Consider the following 24,217-nt stretch of genomic DNA (forward strand, 5'->3'; position numbering starts at 1 on the left):
TCATGACTTCCTTAACACCACAAAAGACAAAAATATACACATAACAGAAATCAGATCTGTACAGCAATACAAAATCACACATAGACGTATTAGTTGCCAGTATCCACGGATGTTCATCACTATACCAGGAAGCCACAGGTTGGGTTGACCGAGGAGTAATAGGACACAGGAAAAACATGGTTTTCATGTGGTGTTGGCAGTGTAACTTTACCCAGTGTCTGAACCTGTTTACTGTACTTATGTGGGCTTCACCAGATTGTGTCATGTGATCTGCCCACACGCTACAACATCGTCTAACCTTTATACACCAGAGTACGAAATATTGCAGCTGCAGGAATTATGCGGAAAAAAACAAGGCAACATTTCATCTCTCCTTTGACTACCCTCACAGTTGGAGCCACAATCTCCCCCCGAGTCACCTCTGAGCTCTGAGTGGTGTTTAGTCAAGGCCAACCACATAGAACGGAGAGCATTTCAACCAAGCCATCGCTGCTGTGCCACGTTTCTGCACGTCCAGTACAGTCTTGCACATCCTGGAAAATCCCTTAAAAAAATAGGGTAATACCGTCTCTCATAAAGGAAACAATGAAGGCGTCCAGTATCTACCAACACCTTCCAGTCTCACGAAGGTTCACGCTCTCACACATTTCTATCATTTGCTTAATAACAAGACATAATTGTGATCCATGTCTGGTTATCAGCTATAACAACGAATTCAATATCGTATTTTTCATTGAGGAAAACAGCTGCATTTAATATGTGAAAACCATTTACTTGATCGTTATGATTCAGATTCTTTTACACGCGGTGAACATGGAGCAAAGAGGCAGACGAAGAAGGAAGAGAAAGCCATTTTTATTCAGCACTGGCTTCATGTCCGGAGGAATATTTTGAGCCATTAATTAAAGGGAGCACAACACTGGGCCGTCTTTGTTCTGAGCCTCACCTACATCTTCTGTCCTCTGTGTCTCCTCAGTTTGCCTATTACCGGTTTCCTGCCAACGCTGCCTTCTGAAGACCAGACCTTCAGCACGATGAGGTTCAGTGGCCAGCCTGCTAGCCGCCGCGCAGGTGTTGAATATCAAGGACCGCTTTTGGGCTACAGATGCCGAGAGGCGCCCATAATTAGGATCCATACATATCTCTTCTTTTACCATCTCCTTTTGCTGTTCAAAGAGAGCTTTAAGGTTCATCTATAAAAGGGGGCTGAAGCCACATGCGGCTCTTCTCCTGATGAGCAGGTCCTGGTGAAAAACCTGAATTTTTTTAATTGGCTGAGGAGAAGAAAGAAAAAAACATGGATACCGATGACAGTAGCTTTGTTAAAGATGACATGAATTCTAAAGCTCCACCATTAATACATGATCATTTACCTTCATCCCCCATAATCAGTGCATCTCAAGCTGTCACAATAGTTTACTGAATTCGTTTTGCGCTTCTCCTCAGCAACTGTTAACCACATTATCCTCCGTTCCTAAAATTGATCAAAAAAGAAAATTCCTTTTCATCTCGTGTTTTAGCTATGTTTTGATATCGATTTTCGCAACCCTTATTTACGAAATACAAAAAAAGCAAGGACTTTTAGGGACTGAATATCTCTTTCTAATGATTTTCAAACTATGTCTAACTTTTGGACTGTGGGAAATTATCCAAAATCCTGGATGTACTGCCCTAAAAACAGAAATGGCGAAACACAATGCATTTTAGCCTGCAAAATGTTATGTAAAACGTTGTATGTTGCATTTGAATGTACACTATTTTACTGTTTACAATGACATTTTTTCATTATTTAGATGGATATGCTAATATCCATTTTCCAGTAACTGCTTATCCAGTCTGGGCTTAGAAAAGAATGAAACTGTGGAATTCATATTTGTGTTGTTTTAATGCACAGAAAATACAGTTTACATTTTTAATGTCAGCAAATAACTTTTCTCCTTATAGTGGTTCATTTGGCCTGAGTTTTCAGGAAATTATCATTTTAAATTTCATTCCTTAATTCACTTAATGGGGGGGCTGTAGGGCTGGGGTGGGGTGGCAGTGAAGACATCTGACGGCCTCCTCGTTACTTTAACAATTCCACGCGGAAACACACTCATCCTGTGAGCGGCGAGTTGAGAGGGAGATGGCACACAGCGTTTCCGCTGAGAACCGTGGGCTGCAGAGGAGAAACACCACAGCCGTTTCGGGGGGATGGGCAGCAGGCCTCCTCGAACCCTGGCAGCTGGCTACACTGCACCAAGATTCCTCACAGCACTCTGCAAGGCGCTGCCATAAATCACAATAAATTACCATATTTAAGAGTACGGGTTCTGCTGCTCCTCTGAACGCTGCCCTGCGCCTCACCCACGCTTAACACAGTGATTATTATTGTGGCAAACATCTACATGAACTGGGTTTGTAAAACGACACAAATATTTTAAATCCATTATATGATTAGTTTTTCAAAACATATTTTACTTTTCCAAGCAGACGAATCGGAGCCATTAGTAAGAAGAGAAACACTGGAGCACAGACACCCACGACTATTGGGCAACTGTGAATATTTAGTAACTTCAGAAATGGTCCACCTGTTTGGGATCATTTCTTACCTATGTCTGATTTATTTATTATTCGCTGATGGCTGGGAGCTTGCGCTTCACCTGAGTCCCTGATTTTGACAGGTAATGAACGGAAAGCATTTTCTTAATGACTTTTCACCTTCTTCCTGCTTCAGTGAAACCCTCCAAAATGACATTTTGGGCGACGTATGATAACTGAATTTGCATCGCCAGAGAGACAATGGCTCTGAAAGGTTGCCAATACCCCTGAAAGGTGTGTACATTCTTTAGAGCATCAAAGCCCCACAGCAAATCAATAGTGAGTCATGCAGCAAACAATGCAAGCAATGGCATTTAGAATACATAATGCTGCCCCGCTGATCGGTAGCGCCAACTTCTGTGTGTGTATGCGTGGATGTGTTTCTCACTTCCAAGATGCAAGTCAAGTGATGCATTCCACTCTGGTACAGGTGGCCTTATAAAATTTAGAGCGCTGTTCTTTCTGGTCTCGGTTTGGAAGTACATTATAAATGAAGGGACCACACAGGATACCTGTTAAATGGACGTGAGAGATTGAGTCTCATAAACATTCTGCGTGTCTACTTGATGTTCTGGGACAGCTTTCTCACAGCTGATGCTGAATTATTGAGGAACATCTGTCATGGAGTGGCTTGTGCTTGAATGGTGAGCGTTCGTTTGATGATACCTACTGTAACTTGGCACGGAATAGATGTCCAACAATGTTTTCGACAAAGCTCTTCCCTTGTTGTGCTTTGATCCCCTGAGATTTTCTGAATTCCATAAAAGGTTTTGACACTTTGAACACTAATAATGTGGGCTGAAAAGCACAGGTTCGATGTCACAATAATGAATTGAGGCAATTTCGCTGTCCATCCATCTGTTTTCAGTAACTGCTTATCCAGTGCAGGGCTACGGTGGTACAGAGTCTATTCTGGAAGTATATGACAATAAACAGGGTATGTTTGGGACAGGATGCCAGTCCACTGCAGAGCAATCGCATGCACTCATTCACTCACAAATACACACACCATGTGCAATTTCCAGTTACAAGTTCATGTGAAACACACATCTTTGGATTGTGGGAGGAAATGCAAACAAATACTGGGAGGATTCACAAACTCTGCATACACCGATTGAGATCCGAACCCCTGCTTGAACCCAGAGCCAAGGACCTGTGAGGTATAGGCACTACCCATTGGACTACCATGCTGCCCCCAGTTTCTCCACTGCTACAAAATTTCTATTAATGTTTCTGGAACCAGTGTAACAGGACATCAGATGTTGTGACTTGCACTGCGTGATTCTACCCATGTCACGAGTTAATAATCACGCTCTGCATGTAAATGGGTGACTCCATCATTTAAACCCCGGGAAAGAATCAGTAAAGAGTGAACATTTCTTTCTGTAAAAAAGAGATTCAGCAAGTGAATGAATAAATAACACAAGACATCAGAAGGGATTGTGTTATGCAAAAGATTGTTTTATTTGTCTGTCAACTCAATCGCTCTGCCGGCTTCATCAAAACACATGTCCAATCAAAGTCTGGCTGATGTTCACTGCAAGAGCTGTGCGTTTTAACAAATTGGCCAACAACAATCCCAACTGACTGAATTATCCAGGATCTGGACAGAGATCATACTGCAACAAATCACACCCAGTAAAGTGGAAGAATGCACATCCTGGGAATGCTACTGGTCTACTGGCATAACATTCATATTTACACATGTGTTTGATATTGTTCATCGTTTTCTCACACTAATTGAAGCGGGTTTAATGGATAAACAGGACAAGTTTCATTGGCTTGATCCGTCTTCAATGTAGGACTTGAATGAGAGAATTGGGAACCTCTACGGACTCGGGTTCTGTCCGTCAACGCCCCCCATCACCACCCCGTTTCCTACATTCCTGTACCGTGGTCTCCTCAAACTTCAGTTCGGACACATCACCTGCTAATGCCCGCTGCGCACCGCCACTCAAATGTAACGTCTTCCTCTTGGGAGGGAGGGCACAGGAACGCGAGCACAGGCTGAGGAACCCGACTCGAACCTGTCAGACCACACAAATCACATCTATCCTCCCTCCCGTGTGTGTGTGTGTGTCTGTGTCTGTGTTGAGGCCATAAACACTGTATTAGTTGGTCCACTTATCAGACATGTCAAAGTGGGCAGTAAATCTGCTTAGCCGCACAGCCCCGAGAAGGCTGGGAGCTCCTTGTCGACATTGCTTATACATCAACACGCGCTGCACCGCCATGTACTTGCACTACTCACATACACCTTATTCTAAGGACTGTAGCTTTCCCACTGTAAGGCTTCCATGGTATTGGTGGAGTCAAAGCCATTTTCACACATGACTATGGATACGAATCAGACGGTAACTTATTTAATCAGCATCGGCAAAACGGCCAAAAATCTGACCACTAAAGATGTCAACATTTGTCCCTTTAAAAGTTGTGTCTGTGGTTACCATAGTAACTTACCAAAGAGTCGACTGAAATTGAGGATGCTTTTCAGTGTCTCTCAGGAGATGCTGACAAATTAAGAAACTAGCTGGAGTATAACTGTAGGTAAGGGGGGGGAACATTACAGGTAAATGATATGAGTTTAATCGTGTGGTGATAGTGCTCAGCGTGGATCCTGGTCCACTGGTGGTTTTGGGTTCTGTTCTTGCCTTCTGTTGTCATCATCCATCATTATGTCTTCCTCATTACTGCACTGACAGTGGGGAGAAGTGCAGTTTAGAGTTATTTAACTGTAACTTCAATGACCACATCCACTGCGACGAGCCCCCCGTCCATCAGCGAAGTTTTAAGTACAGCTGTTTATTTTCTACAAAGAAAAGGCTGTTAAATGAGGCTTTTGAAACAGTTTGAAAAAGAAAATTCTAGATTCTCCTTAAGTTTGAAAAGAATGGTAATTCCAGTATTCTTCAGCATATAAGTGGAATTTTTCCTTCCTCTAAAAGCTAGAAAGCACAATAATGTCTGCAGAAAAATAACGTTTTTCATTTGCCTTTTATGTGTAGTATGTATTTACTATGTGTTACCCGAAACTATGCCCCGGCCCTTGACAGACTAACACTGCAGTGTACAATATTTCATTTTCTGTTTTGACAGTCGATTTGAATTATGTCCACAATATGTTCCGATAATATACGGTCCTGTCAGACTAGCTGTCCCAAAGCACTATTGTTCTAGGACTCCTGTTAAGACCATGTTTCCGTAGGCCTTGCCAGTCAGAATGTGACAGTTCCTCAAGAAACTTGCACTCTGCCAGCGGAATATCCATAACACACCCATTCGAGGCAAAACACACCCATGCTGATGACAGTGCATAATGAAATTTGCTAACCGTGGCACTGGCATGAAATTTCAGTAGCGTGAGGTTGAAACAAACCGCATACCACCCACTGTTTCTCGGTCGTGTCCACACACACTCTACTATGAAACCAGAGCCCCAAACTTCTAAAAGTGCATTTTATTGAAAAGTGGATGAAAAATGGTTGTATCTGATCAAAGGAGAACAGAGAACCACAGATATGTTGTGTGGGTGGTGAGATATACTCCTGCCATGATACATTTGCTTTAGAAATTCTAATATTTATACAATATAGTATTTTACAATAAACAACTTACAATAAAGTTGAGAGTCTTAATTTAACTTGCTGTCTGCTCTGTCACAAAATGTCGCATAATTATGCGCACGCAGCAGTTTGCAGGCCTGACGGCTTGATTTAGTGGTTTAAACCGCATTTTCCAATTCAATTTTAAAGGTCAAAGGTCAAGTGTAAGACCCTACCTGTCCCTCCAGGCAAGTGTTTGTCCTTCATTGTCCTTAAATTGACCCCTAACAAGAGGAGTAGGAATACAGAAGACAGTCATGTGAAATTAAAGTTAAGGCTTTTTTAGCCTAAGACAACTGTCAGCCCACAGAAATAAGTGACTCATCCTGATGATAATAATAATAATAATAATAATAATAATAATAATAATAATAACAGCAACAACAACAACAATAAGAATTGTAGTAGCAGTACTAGTGGTAGTAGAAACATTACCAGTAATATCAATGAGCCAAAATTAATACTTCGTAAGTGCACCTGCATTAGCTTTCCACACCAACCAAGATACTTGTAACTTACAGAAATATCATAGGATATGCCTTGGAAATGTCCCATCACCAGAACCCTCAAAGCCAGTTTTCTGTACATTTCTGAAGCTGGTGAGCCCATTACGGGAGGCTGAGCCTGCGGCAAGTTGCCAACCCCGCTGGGGGGAGTCCAGATATACAGACAAGATCCAAGAGTCATCGTCAGTCACTCTTGTTTTTCTGCTTTCATAAATAACTGTATTTCTGTAATCGCCCCCTTTCGGCACCGCAAAATCTTTGTGTTTCTGAATCACACAGTCTCTGTCAAGGTGCAGATCCAGCAAAATGTGAAATGTGCAGTAAACTCTGAGCACATTTAAAGCCTAACTCATGTACATTATGCCATTATGCATATTATGTATTACGTGCGCATTACGTGTACTTTATCGTACAACATCTCCACTAGTCACCACTAGTACAAGAAATGTACAAACACTATCAGAGGAGTGTCCCGTTACCCCAGTCACCTCTTTTCCTCTTCGTTCTGAAAACACTCGCTTGCTGCTCACCCAAGGCCGAGAGAACTCAAGTGGGGTCATGGTGACAGGATAGTGGATGCAAAATAGCAACGTCGATGAAACACATAAAATCTTTTTTGTTCACTCTCTAAACAGGACGTTGTTAGAGGATGATGGCTACGATTTAATGTGTGGCTAGATGACATGAATCAGCATTGTTCTCCCATTTCCAGCTCATTTAAATCCATTGATAAAGCAACCTATATCAGTGTTGATAAAGCATTTTACCAAAGCAACTTCAATTAGGTACCTTTCTCAAAGGTACTGCAGCAGGGTCCCTTCTGGGAACTGAACCAGCAGCACAAACCACAATGCTACCTACTGTCTGTTAAAAATAGAAATGTATTGTTACCATAAATAAAAACATAATATGTTAATGTTTGTCAGGTACTGACAGAATATATAACAGCATTAACACATGTAATCACCATTTATGCACGCATTTGTTTGTCTGCAATAAGTAAGAATATCTGCAGAGTGCTTTCAAGAACCTGCTTTGAAATGTAATACCCTAAAAAAAGCCCCAGGAATCATTAAACCCATTGCAATAAAGCTTTCTCTCAAAGCAATAGGCCTAGTTTGTTATTAAGAATGCTGTCAAACAAAAAACAAAAAAAAAAAAAAATCCAGCAGAGACTGCAGCCATTTAGCATAATTGTTGTCTTCCCATAGACAACACCACAGGAGAGCATCCTCAAAGACACCGAAGTCTCTAAATCCGTGTCTTAGAAGTGAGCGCAGCCAAAAAGAGGACTTTGTTTGAATTTCTTTGCCCCAGATGAGTGGCTGTGTTGAACTGGAGGTGAAAAGCGCGCCATGTGAATAGCTGCATAGCGCGGCCTGGCGCTCGCCTTGCCGCCACTCTCCCAGGGAGAATCCAGTCATGGGTCTAGAGGACCCACAACACTAACTGTCCCTGTTTGGACAACATTTGTCTTCATAGAGCTGAACTGAAAAGCTCTCCCAAGCTCTCATGTCACATAGCCAGACACTGTCAGTTCCAACATTATTCTTCATCACGGCTCCAGCTTGTTTCTGTCGGTAAATGTTTTGTTACTCCCAAGGCGAGAGTTGGTGCTATTAAAGACCTTGTCAGCTTGACAGATACTTTTAAATATAAGGATTTCCACCTGGACGGAGTAACAAACAAACAAACAAAACAGAACACAATAAAATAAAAAAAATCTACCCATCCATCCATCCATCCATCCATCCATCCATCCCGCTAACTGCTCGTCCCAGTCAGAGTCACCAAGGTCCAGAGCCTATCCCGAAATCACTGGACGGAGGATGCGGGGTTAAAGCCTGGACGGGATGCCAGTCCATCGCAGGGTAAAAATACAGGGAAAAATAATAAAACGGCAGGGAACAAAGTGCTAACGTGCCGTACACGTGTAAGTCCTCCTCCCCGAGGTGCGTTTCGCCTTCCCGCTGTGGATTTCCATTGTAGAGTCGTAATTATCGCTGCTTGTATCCGCAGCTGTGACAACAAAATCAGCTAGACAACCGACAAACAAATCTGAAGTCTCGCAGTCGTCAAAATGCCGGAACCCGATATTAAGCACGCGCACTTTAGAATTAAGCAAATTTGCACTTTGGTAAGAAAGACATGTTCCACGAGCAGGTGCAGAGGGCATGGAGCGCACATGTAGGAATGGGAACACGTGTGTCATCTGCCAAGGTGATAGTAACTCACAGAGTTCAGAGGGAGGACAAAGTAGGAAATGAACATAGCAGTCGGGGACAGGATAAAACTAACGTTCACATGCAGGCTACAGTAATAAACATGCAAACATTTAGTATTACATATTCATAGTACCACCCCAAAATGTCACAGTACTTACTTTTGGGAACTGTTTGACAGGTATTAACACTTTCTGTCCCAGTTTCATGTTCTTGTTGATGACGACGTCGATGAACTTCTCGTCTTCCTTTCCTTCATCTTTCTGAATTTTGTCAATCTCTATAAAAGGGAGACAATAAAGACACGATGATCAAAATATGCCCGCTTCGGCGCCGTAAACAGCGTAAGATTTGAAATAATGGCTATGAAGTTCACCAGTCGTCGCTAATCTGCACACCTTTTTTTCTGTTCAGTTGACTGTGAAATTACCTCTTTTGGTCATGCTCTAATTTAATTGGATACAGCTATAAATATAGCACAGCCATTTGTTTTGTTCATTGGATGCTTTTCATCTGTGTATCACACATCTTACAATTACACGGTGGGATTCAGGTTCTTTTCCGCAAATGTAACATTTTATTTATTTATATTTGGCGAGGCACCTTTTTCTCAGTGTCACGTACAGGGCACTGAAACAAAAAGAAAAAAAAAGGAGGATTTATTTAAGATTCATGTACAATGCCCAGTCAGATATTAACAGCGTAATCAATAGGTAAGGAATAAAATAAGAAAATGCTACAAGTATTATAAAAGCTTAAGAGTTTAAGAAATAAGCTACCATCGAAAGCAAATAAAACATTAAAAGTTAAAAGAGCTGGTAGCTATGATGATGAATTACTACTGGCAGTAAGAAGCAGACTACTGTGTTTTTCTATGATGTCTTTATGTAAGTGCAGGGAGACTGACAGATTCTGGCTGAATTCCTAGTAATTACACATTTAGCATCCAGTCACTTCTTAGGCAGCTGCAGGTTCGAGCGAGGCCTGTCTTGAAGGCAGTCTGTAAGACCCATAGACTTCATGGGAACATGCAGAACTGACATCATCCCTGTAACACGTTTCAGCCAAAGGATGTGAAGCATCTTCTCCGCTTCTGCTCTTGGAAGACTGTACAATGCATATGGGGGGGGACACGAAGAATAAATAATCATCATAGTATGGGAGTCTAACCATCCATGCATTATCAATAACTGCTCACGCAATGCAGGGTCACAGCGGTTCAGAGTCTATACGGAGGACTCAACAAAAAAATGTCGATTCTCCAGGCGAAGGGCACTGCTTACACGCCCTTCCATTCACAGATGGTCTCGAGTCCATCAGGACTAGATCCCCCATCAGATAGCCCCTCGCATACAGGCACGGGTCGCGGCTCTATGTGCGTGTGTGGGCGACGGCTGTGTCTTAAAGTCATAATCATGCATTTGAGCAGAAGCAGATAAGTGGAGTATGAGCACTAATAGCGCCCTCAGGCAGCATCCGTCATTCACGTCACCAAGGTTACTTGGCTTATGGCTACAAACACTTGACACGTTAAACACTGCAGGTCTGCATTATGCTCATTTGCTGGGAATCTGGGGCGAAACCTTGATTAAAACGTTGCCACCATATTTCAGCGGAGCGTAAACAACCCTCGGTTTCCAATCACGAAGTAAGTTTCAGTAAAAGGATCGCATTACTAATCCTGTTAGACAACAGCTTTTATCATTCGAGGTCTATTCAAAGTCAGTCTCCGGACTGCGAGTCGCGAGCCTTTTGAGAGAGCGTCGCGCTGAGCTTTCAGCTTGCTCAATAAATATACATAAATTACCCGCAGGCATTCAGGAAGGATGTGTCGATTAAAGACTTCTAGAACTTTCCTTGAGAAATAAATAAAAAAATAAAAGAAAATAAAACAAATGAATAAATAAATAAATAGGCAAATGTTAACAGATGTATATGTAGACCAAGGCCCTGTGCAAAGCCAGAGTCTGACCCTGTGGGTAATACTCTCCTTACATTCCCAAGCAGGGACAGGATTAACACTTCTGCCCAAACATGGAAAGCAGTGAAAGTACACATTCTGATCTGAGTTCCCCGAGTTTGAACAGTCCATCCGCCCCCAGATCCCTGAGCTCCTCCATGCGTTCTGGGTTATCACCATTTCAACAGTGCTGTGATAAAGACAAGAGCAGCAAAGGACACACTTAGTCTGCTGGACACCTCGGGAGCTAACTGTCACATTCGGATACCTACTTCGGCGTGATCTTTTTTCCCCAGCTCTGCAACAATGCGGTCTGATCGCAATGTAAATCTCAAACTGACTGCTGCCTGTCTTGCTGGGTGCTAATGTAGGGCGATGGCAATTCCAGTGCTCCAGCCTTCTCTCACTTAGAGTCACTTGTTATTCTCTCCAACGTGGAGCAGCAAACTCTCAATGGGTAAATGACCTTCAAGTATAATTAAGCATAAAGGTATACACAAGTAATTGCAATCGCTTAGTTGTTTTTACAAAAAAGAAAAAAAAAAAGTGCTACCTCTTGCATGACAATCCGAGGCAAGCAAAGCTAGTAAACGAATCAACTTCAAAGTAAAATAAGAGTGCGGGTACCGAGTATGCAAATGGTACTTTGCTACTCATAAAACCCAAGTGGGAAAATCGTAGGTGTCCTCATGAACTCTGAATCCTCGAGAAAATGCATTTGGCTTATTGTGCACCTTCACCGGATATACGTTTCGCTGACCGGCGGCAATCACACATCAGACAAAGAAAAACGTTATACACATTTCTTCTTTTTATCTCACAACTACACACTTCTTCCAGCAGCAATACATACATAAGCACATATATGTATGTGTATATATTATATATATATATATATATATGGTATGTACAGTTTTAAATACATTTTTACGACATCAAGTGTGTACTTTGGCAAACCAGCAGGTGGTCCATCCTGCTGTCTGCTTAAAAATGGAATCACTTAGAACAGATCAGTGAAGCGCCACTACTTAGAATGTATAAGCTGTAGAGATCTGAAGGATTATGCATGGCTTCTGTATGAGCCGTACAGCGGAAGAGCTGGGCTGAGAAAAACGGTCCATTTAACTCTGTTAATCTCACTGCATCTTTTTTTTTTTTTTCCCCATTTTCACTTAAGCTCTAAAGTATGGATTTGTTTGCTGCATCGTACATAACGTACATAAGGTAGCACAGCTGACGCACCAGTAAAACTCTTAATAACAAATGATCTGCAGTGCCGAGTAAACTACTTAGTTTTACCTGTAGTACTGAACTGGAAATCCCTTTCCTTGAAAAGCTGTACTGAAATATAGACATTACCAAAACTGGGAAAGCCAATTTTTAACATTTGTCTGTTTTTTGTGTTACTATTTTGTAAAATTGATATATTAAATGAAATTGAACAAAGGCACAAAGCTTGGAAATAGAAATGTTTAAAAAAAAAAAAATCTGAAACATTTTTATACTTTTGGATTATAATTATTATTTAGCTGATGCCTTTCTCCAACATGACAATGCAATGCTAGATTTGCCACCCTACCCTCCCAACAGTCATTCACTCATTTACACAGAAGAGCAATGTTACACACACACACACACACACACATTATGTACAATCTAGAGTCACCAGTTTGCCTGAACCATGTGCCTATAGGCTATGAGAAGAAATCCATATGAACACGGAAAGAAGACGCAAATGCAACATAGACTAAGCAGGATTCGAATCCACATCCGAATGTGCAGCCCAAGCGCTGCGAGACACCAGCGTGACCCGCTGTCAAAAAACTTCTGAAGAACTCACACATGCGTGAAACATTGCAGAGAGTCGATTAGTCAGTAAGGTGCCTAAAGGTACTGTGGTTAGTAAACTGCAGATGAAAAATTAGCTTTTTCAAATTCATGTTGTTGTGCCTTTGAGAAAAGGACGTAACCTGAAATGATCTGATGTTGACGACCATCCCTTTGCATGTATGGCAGGAAATACAGCCTTCGTTCAGCTGTTGCCATAAAATCCTGTCCATGGAGTCTGACAAGCAATAAGCACACCTCGTGACAGCGCAACGCTGCTGAACTCCCATTAGGAGTGATTTCTCCGAACGGATGCTGTGACAGATACCAGGGCTGCGATGGTCACGCATCATGAATCGGCTGACAATCGCTCAGCTGTTATACGCCGTTTCCCTCCCCTCGCACCCAAAATGACAAAGAACACAAACCACGCACGATATACAGTACCTGGGCACCAAAGCAGACCGCTGCTGCATTTTTGCAATTTTACGAGGTATTAATAAAACAGTACTGCTCTGGCAAATTTAAGAATTCATAGATGATACTTTTCCAAGTGAGGCAGTAAGTGATGTGGGTCTTGCTCACAGTTTCCACAAAGCACTGTGAAACACTCAAGCGTTCATGCATGAAAATGTCCCTGCTACCGGATGCTTTTTTTTCACTTCTATTTTTTATCTAGTGCCACTTTCCAGGACAGCAGGTCATCCCCATGATGCTGAAACCCCCGCCCCTCCTACCACTATGATCTCTGACACTTTTGTTGTAGACGTATCGACCGGAGAGCGAACATGGCACAGTTCAGCTACCTGCTGGTACTCCAGCGCGGTGCGGGTCCAATGCCCGCTTCATCGCGTACTGTACTTTCTTTCCTGGACCCCTCGACATCTGTGGGTGTCTGTGCATTTCCATGACAACTGTCGATTTTTTGAAAAGGACCGGCACAGTACAAGCCAACGTCGGGATATAGGCGTATGTTTTGTATATAAGCGATAGAAAAAATATTTGACCCGAAGTGGGGCTCAGCAGAGAGTTATGTTATTATTTTTTGTTAACTTTAAACTGACACTTAAAAATACATTATGGTGTGAGCATTTGTTGGGGAACCATAATTGTAGTCATTGTGACAAGCATACAGACAGGTCAGTACATTCCTAACCGAAAATTATTATTCACTCTTTAGCGGACACACGTATCCTAAGAAACTTGAATAGCAGTACTTTACGCTTTTCTGCAGCTGTGTATTTTTACTGGATGAATTGCAGGTAAGTACCTTGTTCAAGAGAACTACAGCAATAACTGGGTTTTATCTGGAAACCTTCAGGTAAGTGTACTCAACCGCTACCTCAAAGTGTTAATCTAAACATTGTGGAAAATTGAAAGACATGCACATGCAAAAAATGTGTACGGGAGTCAGTGCATCATATGTGGCCCTTTATTCGCTGTACTGTCTGTTGTTGGTCCTTTTTCCACATTTAAAACAGGCACTTAACTTGCATGGAACAGTTGTTCAGTACGCCATGGGCAACTATTTTTGCTGAATATCTTTTGTTACATTATTAGAGCTGTTTGCTAAGATTTGCTAGGCAGATATGTAACTTCTTCATATACAAAAGTTTCATTAGTTTAAATATATATTTATATTGTATTTAAAATTCCAAAATGCTTTTGTATATTTGTAAATCACTTGCTTTCTGACTTGAGGCGATAAAACATAAATATTTTATTCTGATATAGCTGGTAGTATGAAACTCTTCAGTTTTAAGTTGTGAAAACTGGGTTCAGTTAAAGATGTACCACTGTACTGTTGAGCAGGGGTGGGAGATTTTGTCACGAAATACCTAAAATGCTAATGAACTTTGAATGTTTAAACTACTCCAGATGTGCAGTCAATTCGGGTTTTGGATACAACATACCTGCAGAGTGCAGCTCAGCGATAAAACCTGCCCAGGAGAACTGCATTCTGCATCTTCAGGTCACCTGGCCATGTCATTGCCGAAGGGCAGCGAAGCGGCTCCTCCGTCTTTCTGAACTCTGCCCCCCCATGGTGGAACGGCCTCCTGACCGCAGTAAGAACTGCTGAGTCTCTGCCCATCTTCCAGAAAAGACTGACAGCTCGACACTTCAGAGCTTCTCTGACACCAGAACTCTGACCAACCTGCATAGCAGGTTTATCCTTTGAACTATTACGCATATCTAATAGAGTCAAGCTACTTCAGAATTACATTTATTTAGCTTTTAAGATTCTGTTAGTGCTGCACTTTCATACATTTAATATTTTCAAGTCAGCTCATTAAGTTTACTATCTGAATGATGCAGATTGTGAGCAATTCATACTCAATTTTCGCCTTGTATTTGACTGCAGGGTGATTTTCTTATTTTTAAAAATTATGTAGGTTAGAGTAGTTATGTAGCTTGGAGTAGGTTCTGTATTCTGAGTAGTTTCAACCTTTAATCAGTCAGTGCCCCAACACACAAGCTTCCTTCATGTGGCTCTGACGTGGGAGATAGGATGTTCTCCTGTTACACCCACAGACTGAGGAATTCCCTCCCCAAGAATATTAGGGATTCTCCCTCTCTAAGTACCTTTAAATCCAGGCTTAAGACTTCAGGGTTACAATACTTTCAAATAACATATTTCAGTGGTCCCTTTTTTCTTTCATTTGTTTTAAAATGATTTTGTCTTCATATTATCTTGTTTTATTTTCTTGTTCTTTTGATATTTTAAAGGATTTTTATATGAATTTATAGCAAATTTATTTGTTATATTATTGTCCCCTATGTATATCCTGTATCATATTGTAAAGTGCATTGAGAAGGTGTTATTAAAGGCAGTATTCAAAATAATGCACCCTGGCTCACTCCCCTAAACTTTTGGGACAGGCTCTAGACCACTGTGACCGTGCCCTATAGGAATAGCAACACATAATAAATCAATACAAGTGAATTTTAAATTATTGCTCTTTTTCACATCAACTCATTCTCAGAACTTAATGTCTTTATTCTTACGTAAGGAAGCTATATATTATATATATATATAGTCTTTCCACCACTCCTCTTTATAGAGGTAAGAAGCTTCAATACTGAAGGGTCCTGTCTTAGCCTCATTCTAATTCTGCATTCCAACTCATCCCAAGGATATTTAGTGAGGCTGAGGTCTGGGCCCTGTGCTGCCCACTGCAATGTTACTCTCTGAAAGTCACAATAACACATCAAATGGTGAGACCCATTTTCCTGCAATCCATGGGGTTTCCCATAGTACTTTTTAGGTTGGCATAGTTAAAACTTGCATGTTCTTCAAAGGTATTTTGCAGTAGCATGCGGCTTAGCGCTGGAAAAATTCTTAAAATACAGGAAAAAGGGAAACAACCACTGGTATGAAGGGAAAATGCTTGTGTGTTCCTTTTACAGCAGTATCAGCAACGGAAGAAAGGGGGAGGAAAAAACAGAAAAAGTAAACTTTGTATTTTTGGGGGTTGGCTGCTGAATACAAACAGCAGATGACAGTTTAATCTTTTGTGTTTTTCAATTACTTGATTACTATTCTTTCTATGTTCTCTTAATTCATGGCTGTATACAGACTCCTCCGCTCTAATATAAAATCTGTGCAATTCTCCATAGGGAAACATGGCTGCTTTTCAGAACTATATAAATTAATAATTGGCCTGCTTGCAAACTCTGCTCGTTTTCATCATGAAAATTCCCCCTTCGAAAAAAGCAGTGTGTCACAAGGCTCTCTTCTTCAAATGGGCATTTGCAGGTTTGATTTTAATAACTGTAAAAGCCACTTTTTACATACAGTAAATTATGCCATGTGGATTAGTTTCAGTTTTTATTGGTGTCAGTATTTCCAGTACCCTGATCCAGCATGGCAGCACCACCCTGCTTAATTATTATTATCATTATTATTATTATTATTATTACTACTAATACTTCCTAAAGCAGTTCATAGAGGCTCAGCCTCTTTGTTTATTAAAGCTGATGACATCAAAGCATTAAACCATGGTGTATGATCACCTACTTGGTTTCCATGAAACTAAACTGAAAAAAAACACTAACAAATCCTAGTAACCCCAGTACATACAGTGCACTTTGCATCAAGACTGATCTCTCTACAGAAAGATGTGCATAGCAGCACCACACAGTGCATTTTTCACCCAGAGACACGCTGAGCTTATGGCTTCATCGTAACATAAAGAAATATTTCCTTCACTCTTAGCCAGCAACAGAGGACTGTATCAAGATCAGAAATTTCTGAAAAACCAGCGCAGAAGGAACATTTTCCCCACAGTAACCAGCCAGAGCCGAAGACATGTCACAGACGTTATGTAATATTTTAGTTTACCGACAGATTTCAGATGCATTTATGATTTTGGGCAGGATATAATTGAACAGGATAATACTGCATAAAGTAATGTACAATGTAAGTGTAATATTAAGGGAAAGTCAAGCCTGGCATCAATGCTGAAGAACTCTGCATGTTTGAGTTCCTTGGTACATTTCCATTTGCTATTAGGAGCCACTCCGTCACCCTACAGCACTATTTCTGGCCTCTACCTCAAAACTTATATAGGTTAATAGGATTCCTTGTGCATAATTTACAGTGCGCAATAATAAAAAAATTCAGGTGTACAACAAAACAATAGGTGTGCTTTGGAGTGGGGGCCATGCCATCACCCCCCCTTGCAGCGTACATATTATTGCTTTTTCCGGGAAATGTGGATTTGAGGGCCACCCTCCACCGCTGGGCTGCGCAACCTTCAAATGGGGCACAGCTCCAACTCCCACCAAAGTTTGAGTCTCGAAGCGTCCTGCTGATTTTCAAACATCCACAAAACTCTGCATTACATGGCTTTGATTACCATTTTCTGTAAATAAACTGAATTTCTCCTTGAATATACTGCTGATAGTCTCTGAATCCAAGCAGTGCTAAAGGAAAGTGGCGACTGCCATGAAAAAGATCTTTTGGGAGAAACAGATGTGTGATGAAAACCAATGAAAACACGGAAATTTAAAAATTTTTTGGACAGAGATATCTCCTTGTTACTGGTTTGTGGAAAGTAATACCCCATTTTCCGCAACAAATTCTGTTAATTTATACTATTGCACTGCAGTTGCCTCCAGTCTCCATATTTTCGGAAACTTTCTGCTTTAACCGTGCGTCTTCTGCTGTTGTTCCCATGTTGTTTGCTTCTCATAAATCCAAAATTGTTAACCTTAGCTCACCTTCACAAGTCTGGGAAGACCGCACTTCGTTTGTAACGTTGCGCACTTGTGATGCCGCTGACAGTCAGGTTCCCAGCGAAGAGGGGATGCGGCACACATAATGTATAATGAGACAAAAGAACCACACACTTAGAAGACCATGCTAATGGACTGTGACAGTTCAGGAACACATTATTTAGAAGACATGTCCCACCAAACAGTGACAAATAAAGATGAAACAAAAACCCTGTGCTTCACAAATTGAATGCCCCTCGATTGTGTGAGCTGCCAGCTCTGCCTGGTTACTTATAATAGAGGTACACTGCGTGACACTCATTGAGGAACCCCACATTATCTTTTCGTTGAGTCTTTTGTAAGAGTAATTCTGGAAAATACTGCTTACTTTGAGTGGACACCTTACACCAAAACTGACTGCAAAGTAACATAATTTACATAAGTGAATATACATTGCATATACCTAGAGGTGAAACAACACCGTTAACGTGATTTGAACTTTCAACCTATCTGTCATAAGACTACGGGCACCAATCCATCATTATTTTGTATCAGATTTAGTGAAAAAACATACACCAAATTGATGCCAAAAAATAAATTTTATATTATGTGCAAGACATGAATTCTCTTTGCACTATTAATGTCTTCTGGAACACGTGACGATTTAAGAGTCAAATACACATCATTAAAATACTAACAGATTGAAATACATTTACTTTCTTTTTCCTTTTCTCCAGAGCAACTTACGATATTAAATTACTCACGATGATGTATTGCTTTACACAGCAAGGTCATTTTTATTGGAGCAATTTGGGGCAAGTACCTTGATCAAGGGTACCCCAGGGGTAGTCGAACCTGGATCCTTCAAGTGCAAGACTGTAACCACTTACACCACCTGCAGCCCCATGTCAAATAGCTATGTTGATAGACATGGTAACTGCACCATGTATGTTGGACTGTACACTAGAGTAACCAATGCATTGTACAGATAAACCAGTATTTACACAAATATTGTTAAAAATTGTTACAATTTGTTTGCACCTCTTGGAGGTTGGAGGACAAGAGCATTGCTCCCCAGCTTACCAGTTACCGTTACATTTATTCAATTAGCATTAGTCACACACAAAAACAAAAGTGTATGCATATACTTTTTAAAATATATATTTTTATAAAACTCATTTTGATTGTAAAAGGTAAAGTCTATTAGCTTTACAATTAAAAATGATACAGCTTAATGTACTGTACAGTATATAATTGCCAAGAATTAATGTCATGCTACATTACTAAATCTACTATATTGCTGCAACCTAACGACTTTTTTTCTTAATTGCATGTTAATATTACAGATTTTACAGGACGTGTAATTAAATTGACAGTTAACACATATTACATTTTTAAAGTATGTTGTTCTGTGGCCGGGTTCTGCCAGATCCTACTTGGATTTATGTCCAGCAGAAGATAATTCTGGTTGTGTTCGTTTTTTTTTTTTTTTTACTGGATGGAAAATAAAATTCTCAGTCAAAATTCAATTCATTGTTAATGTCAGACAAGAGTTGCAGCCTCTCACTCATCATACAGAGAGAGTAGCGGTCTTACCTTATTTCAAATCTTTTCCACTATCATTGTGAAAGAGTTCATTAAGGAAAAGGGGAAGGGTCTAAGGTGGTACCCTGTAAGACTCAGAGGAAAGTAAAAAGGAGTAGCGTGTATACTGTATAGGACTGGGATGAAAGAAGGAGGGAGTTAACAGCATGGTCAGTGCTGTGTCATGGTGCCCTGGCAACCTTAGAGCCGCTTCGAATGTTTACCAAGGTTACGGCGCCACGGAGTTTCAGCTGCTTTCAAACCATATTAAAGACCCAACCAGGGGGCATTTAAATGTTGGTCTTCTGTTACTTTTCAGGCACACATTCCTATGTGAAAGAATATCTTCAAACATATCAAACTGTCCTAGAAGGACAATGCAGAGGCGTTAAGTTATAATTCAATATAAAAGTTTTATGCAATATATATATAATTTTTACAGTGTTTTTTTTTCCCCTCCCCCAAGATTTGTTTTTAAATCCATCTATCAACACATTCATTCACTCTCCCAAGGGTTTTTTGCTTTTTATAAATTTATTTGCTTTTATTTTAATAGAAAATAGGAAGAACTCTCCTTCTGTGACACAAATAAATTGTCTATGGAAATAAATGGTCTATGTTTTTACCTTTAGTGATCAAAATCAAAAATTATAATTCTTAATCAACAATAATATGTATTAATTTAAAATCCTAATAATCCTGAATTGCATTTTTTTTACTTATAAAAAATATTGCAATTAATAATGAAGCACTCTTAACAGACTGAATTTTTACCATTTCTGTCATTAGCAAGTTAAAGTTGACAACCTCTCTACCTGGATTGAATCTATTGGATTACATTGAGTGCTTTTCATGGCATGAACCATCAAACAAAGCAGGGGAAAATAAATCAATACTCTAATTGAAACCCAGCATTTAACATTGTTCTGCAACAGTGCAATGATACAGATTCAAAGATACAGAGGGTATCAAATATACAAAGACATACAAAGACAAAATCTCTGTTGTAGGGCAAAGTGTAATCATGGCACAGAGGGCAGATAGAAAGCGCACATATTTTCCAAAGGCTAATGGGAATCCCACTCAGTTTTTGATAATTCTTTACTATAACAGCTAAGGACAATTTGCAAGCAATAGTAAGCTTTTTTGAGAAGTGCAAGGCCACAGTTTTGACCTCCTGCTCTCTAAATGGCGTTCCATTAATCAAAGACATTCGGGTTTCTAACAAGGGGGAATTCAAGAGACCAATTTAAGACCAAGAAACCAAGAGACCAAGTTATTTCAGATCCATGCACCTGAGCTCAAAGGATTCCATACATATCTGTGCACTAGATTTAAATTTCTCATTACAAGGAATAACAGAAGATAAGGGACTTATTTTTCATTATCAGAAATACCCATTTCTGGGTGCCATTTGCAGCATCAGCATCCATCAAAAGGGATGACAGTGGTGGTAAAGATGGGATTTTGACTTGGTAACCTGTACTGCCATCGTAAAGGGTAGGGAAGTTAACTGCAAGTGGGACATGCATTTAAAATGTCTAGAAGGACAAAAAAAGGAATAAAGAAATAAATATTTTGATTTATGTACTTGATATTGGTGCATTTATGCATCTTTGAATGCAAAATAAGCACATACACTATAAATCTAGACCTGTGGATTTTCAGTTAAACACCTATGGAATTAATTTCCTCTGTTAAAGAATAAAAATAGGCAAAAGCAATTTTGGACAAAAATTAGTACTAAAGGAAAAACTGCCCAAAACATGAAAAAGATTAGACCTTATGAAATTTTGTTTTTGAGAAGATTTCACAAAGATGGTCACATTATTCAGTACGTTAAGCCAGTCTTGTTTTGCTGCTTATAAATGAGTGAGTAGAAGTTGTTTTTTTTTTTTTTTTTTTGATTGTGTGTAAGTGAGGATGTTCATTCATGATTGGCAATGGAACAACAACAGCTCCATTGTTTTATAGCACGTAGTGAAGTGGACCGCTTTTAGCTTTAAAACAACATCATATAGGACACGACCAACTTTATACACAGGGCTCATAGTAGCAATTAACTACACAGTCTGTCCAGACTGTTGGGTCAATGGGATTCTCTTACCATGGGTTGTGTTCCAGCTGTAGAGGAAGTCCCTCCGAAGAATGACACTATCAACTTACAGTTTTTGTTATGAGTACATCCTTGGTCAATGATGACACTTAATATTATCATTATTAAGCATTATATTTTTCTTTTCCTCCCCTGAGCTGACTTTGAAGTTATAGCTCTTGTTTTATCTTTAGACGTGACACTGTATTAAGTACAGGTCTGGGCCCAGCGTTTCTTCCTTTACTTATAACTTATGCTCGATTTATAATTAAGTCTACCTACAGTTGTCATCTAAGAATAGATACTGCAAAGGCACCATTATGCACCCTACTTTATCATCATGTCACATAATGAAAGTTAGCGCACCAGCTAATACTTGGAAGTATTAATATTAATATTAATGGATAATATTGTTAGTACAGTATATTACAGCTGAGTTTTAAACATTATGCCAGATTTTACTCAGTAAACTACAGGAAGGACTGGACTACAGAGGTTAAATCTGACAGTTACACAAGGCATATAAATTGAAATTAGAAAGAATTACTGTATTCATAACAGTCAAACAACCCATTTGAAATGTGTGGATAGGAGGTATGCACTACAATACGTATGCAATCAAAGGGATGTATCCCGCAAACCGAGAAGTAAAACAAGCCTTTATTAAGGACGGGGCACACATCTGAAGTGCTGCCAGATCTCTGAAAGCCTTTTAATTTTTTGCTTTTTTATTTGAGATGGAGACCACGATGATATGAGTGTTTTACGAGGGAGCGCAGTGCAAGGTTCACAAGCAGGCAGAAGAAACATGGCCTCCACATGTAATCAGAACACATTCTTTCATGTTTCTGTGGCAAATTACAGTAAGCAGTAAACCAAACTTAGATGTGTATGTATATTTATATATATTTTAAATAATTAATTTTATAATGTTCTATAAAATTTTATTCTATTTTATATATATTCTGATTATCTATTTTATTCTGGTTATTCTGAATCTGATATATAAAGATCTTTTATGAAGAAATGCACTGGAGACATAGGGAAAATCAAGACAACTAACAGTTCAACACTGGGGTCAGAGTTTCTTCATGTAAGCCATAAATCCTTTTTTAAAATTATATGAATTTACAGGACACTTATCGCCATGTAGGATATTATATACTGATACATTTCATTTGGGTCATGCACAGATGCAATTTTCATTTAAATTTTTTAAGTATTTTTGCCAAAGCACATCAGTGTTATTTATTTTTATTTGTATCTTTATGCAAATTACTGTAAATGTTTTCTAAGGGGAACTTATGAAAATTCCTACATACAAATAAGTATTTTAGCAAGATTAGTTAGGGTCTCCCAAAGAACTGACTAAAAGGTTATGGAATACTTAAAATATTTTTAGAGATTTGTCATTAGCAGAGTGTCAGAAGTTTAATTAAAAAAGGATATTAAAGTAATTTCATAATGATCAAATATTAATACAGGAAGGAGGGCTATTTTTTCCCCTCTTAATATTTCTTTAGAACTGCAGATGACAAGGAGACTCTTGGGCCACCCTGTCTTTTCCATGAAAACTTGGACAAAATCAGCCTTGCAATTCAAACATCAAATGATTAATCTAAAAATTCAAATATAATTACGGATTTTTAATGGATTACAAATGCGCAATAGACAAAATTATTAAACTGCCGAGTTCCCTCCTGTCTCCAAAAGGTTTCCGGTTTTTTTTTCTATGAAAACTTTAAAATTTTGACAGTCATTGACCTATTTACAGTTTCTACTCAGTGTCTTGATTTATTTGCGTTAGAAAATAGTGTTTGGTAAAGCTGCAAATCAATTCCCTGAGGTTACAGATAGTGGATTGATGATGTCTTTGGGCTTTAATTCATGATGGGTCGGATTTTTGATTACTTCCTGCTCCTCATCGTTTAAGTGCTTACCACCTGACAACCCCATGAAATGACAATGCCTTGAAATGTTTAACAATGACAAAAATGTGAAACACCGCATTGGTTCACAGGTTCAAAAAGGAAGCAGAATGAGACAAAACTAGACCATTGAAAGAGGAATAAAGGCTTTAAAAAACACCCATGTCTTATAATTAAGACTGATTAGACATTACGCATTTTAAAAATATTTCATGTAGTGTTTCCAAACTCCAACTGGTAGTACCGCAGCACACCACCTGCACTCTCAGGGCTTCAAGATTCTTTCTTTCAACAGTGAATAACAGAAGAATGAAACTGACAGTGTGACAGTGTGAGCCACTGCAGATCCCTTATTTGTATTAAGGTGATAACTTTAAAAAAAAAAAAGCTTGTTTCATCCAAACTGTTTCACAGCTGACAGCACCCAGCTGTTTTGCAGATGAAGGACACACATGCAAAAAAAAAAAAAAAACTAACTGGATGTTCTTTAATATTTCCTAGCTTTACTTTTGCACTATTTTTAATGCTTTAAAAATATGCCTTTGTTCCCGTGTTTACAACTTTTGCAGAAATGCAGCAGAGAAACCAGCTAGAAGACAGAAGAGGCACTTTGATTTAAGATGTTATTTTTCAAAAGGAGGTTTGAGAATTCGAGCGGTGCCAACTACAAGAGCATCTGTGACATTGCCAAGCCGA

General features: G+C 39.6%; 1 protein-coding gene across 2 annotated transcripts in view; it reads right to left on the reverse strand.

Moving 5' to 3' along the window:
• The window catches only part of khdrbs3 (KH domain containing, RNA binding, signal transduction associated 3), a 72,977-nt gene that overhangs the window by 26,518 nt on the left and 22,242 nt on the right, over nt 1-24,217 (reverse strand). For both annotated transcript variants that reach the window (XM_018731860.2, XM_018731859.2), the window contains exon 2: nt 9,072-9,190. In XM_018731860.2, coding sequence (XP_018587376.1) covers nt 9,072-9,190 — 119 coding nt within the window. The remainder of the gene's footprint in view (nt 1-9,071; nt 9,191-24,217) is intronic.

This window comes from Scleropages formosus, chromosome 23, assembly GCF_900964775.1.
Source record: "Scleropages formosus chromosome 23, fSclFor1.1, whole genome shotgun sequence".
In the NCBI taxonomy this organism is placed as follows: Eukaryota; Metazoa; Chordata; class Actinopteri; order Osteoglossiformes; family Osteoglossidae; genus Scleropages; species Scleropages formosus.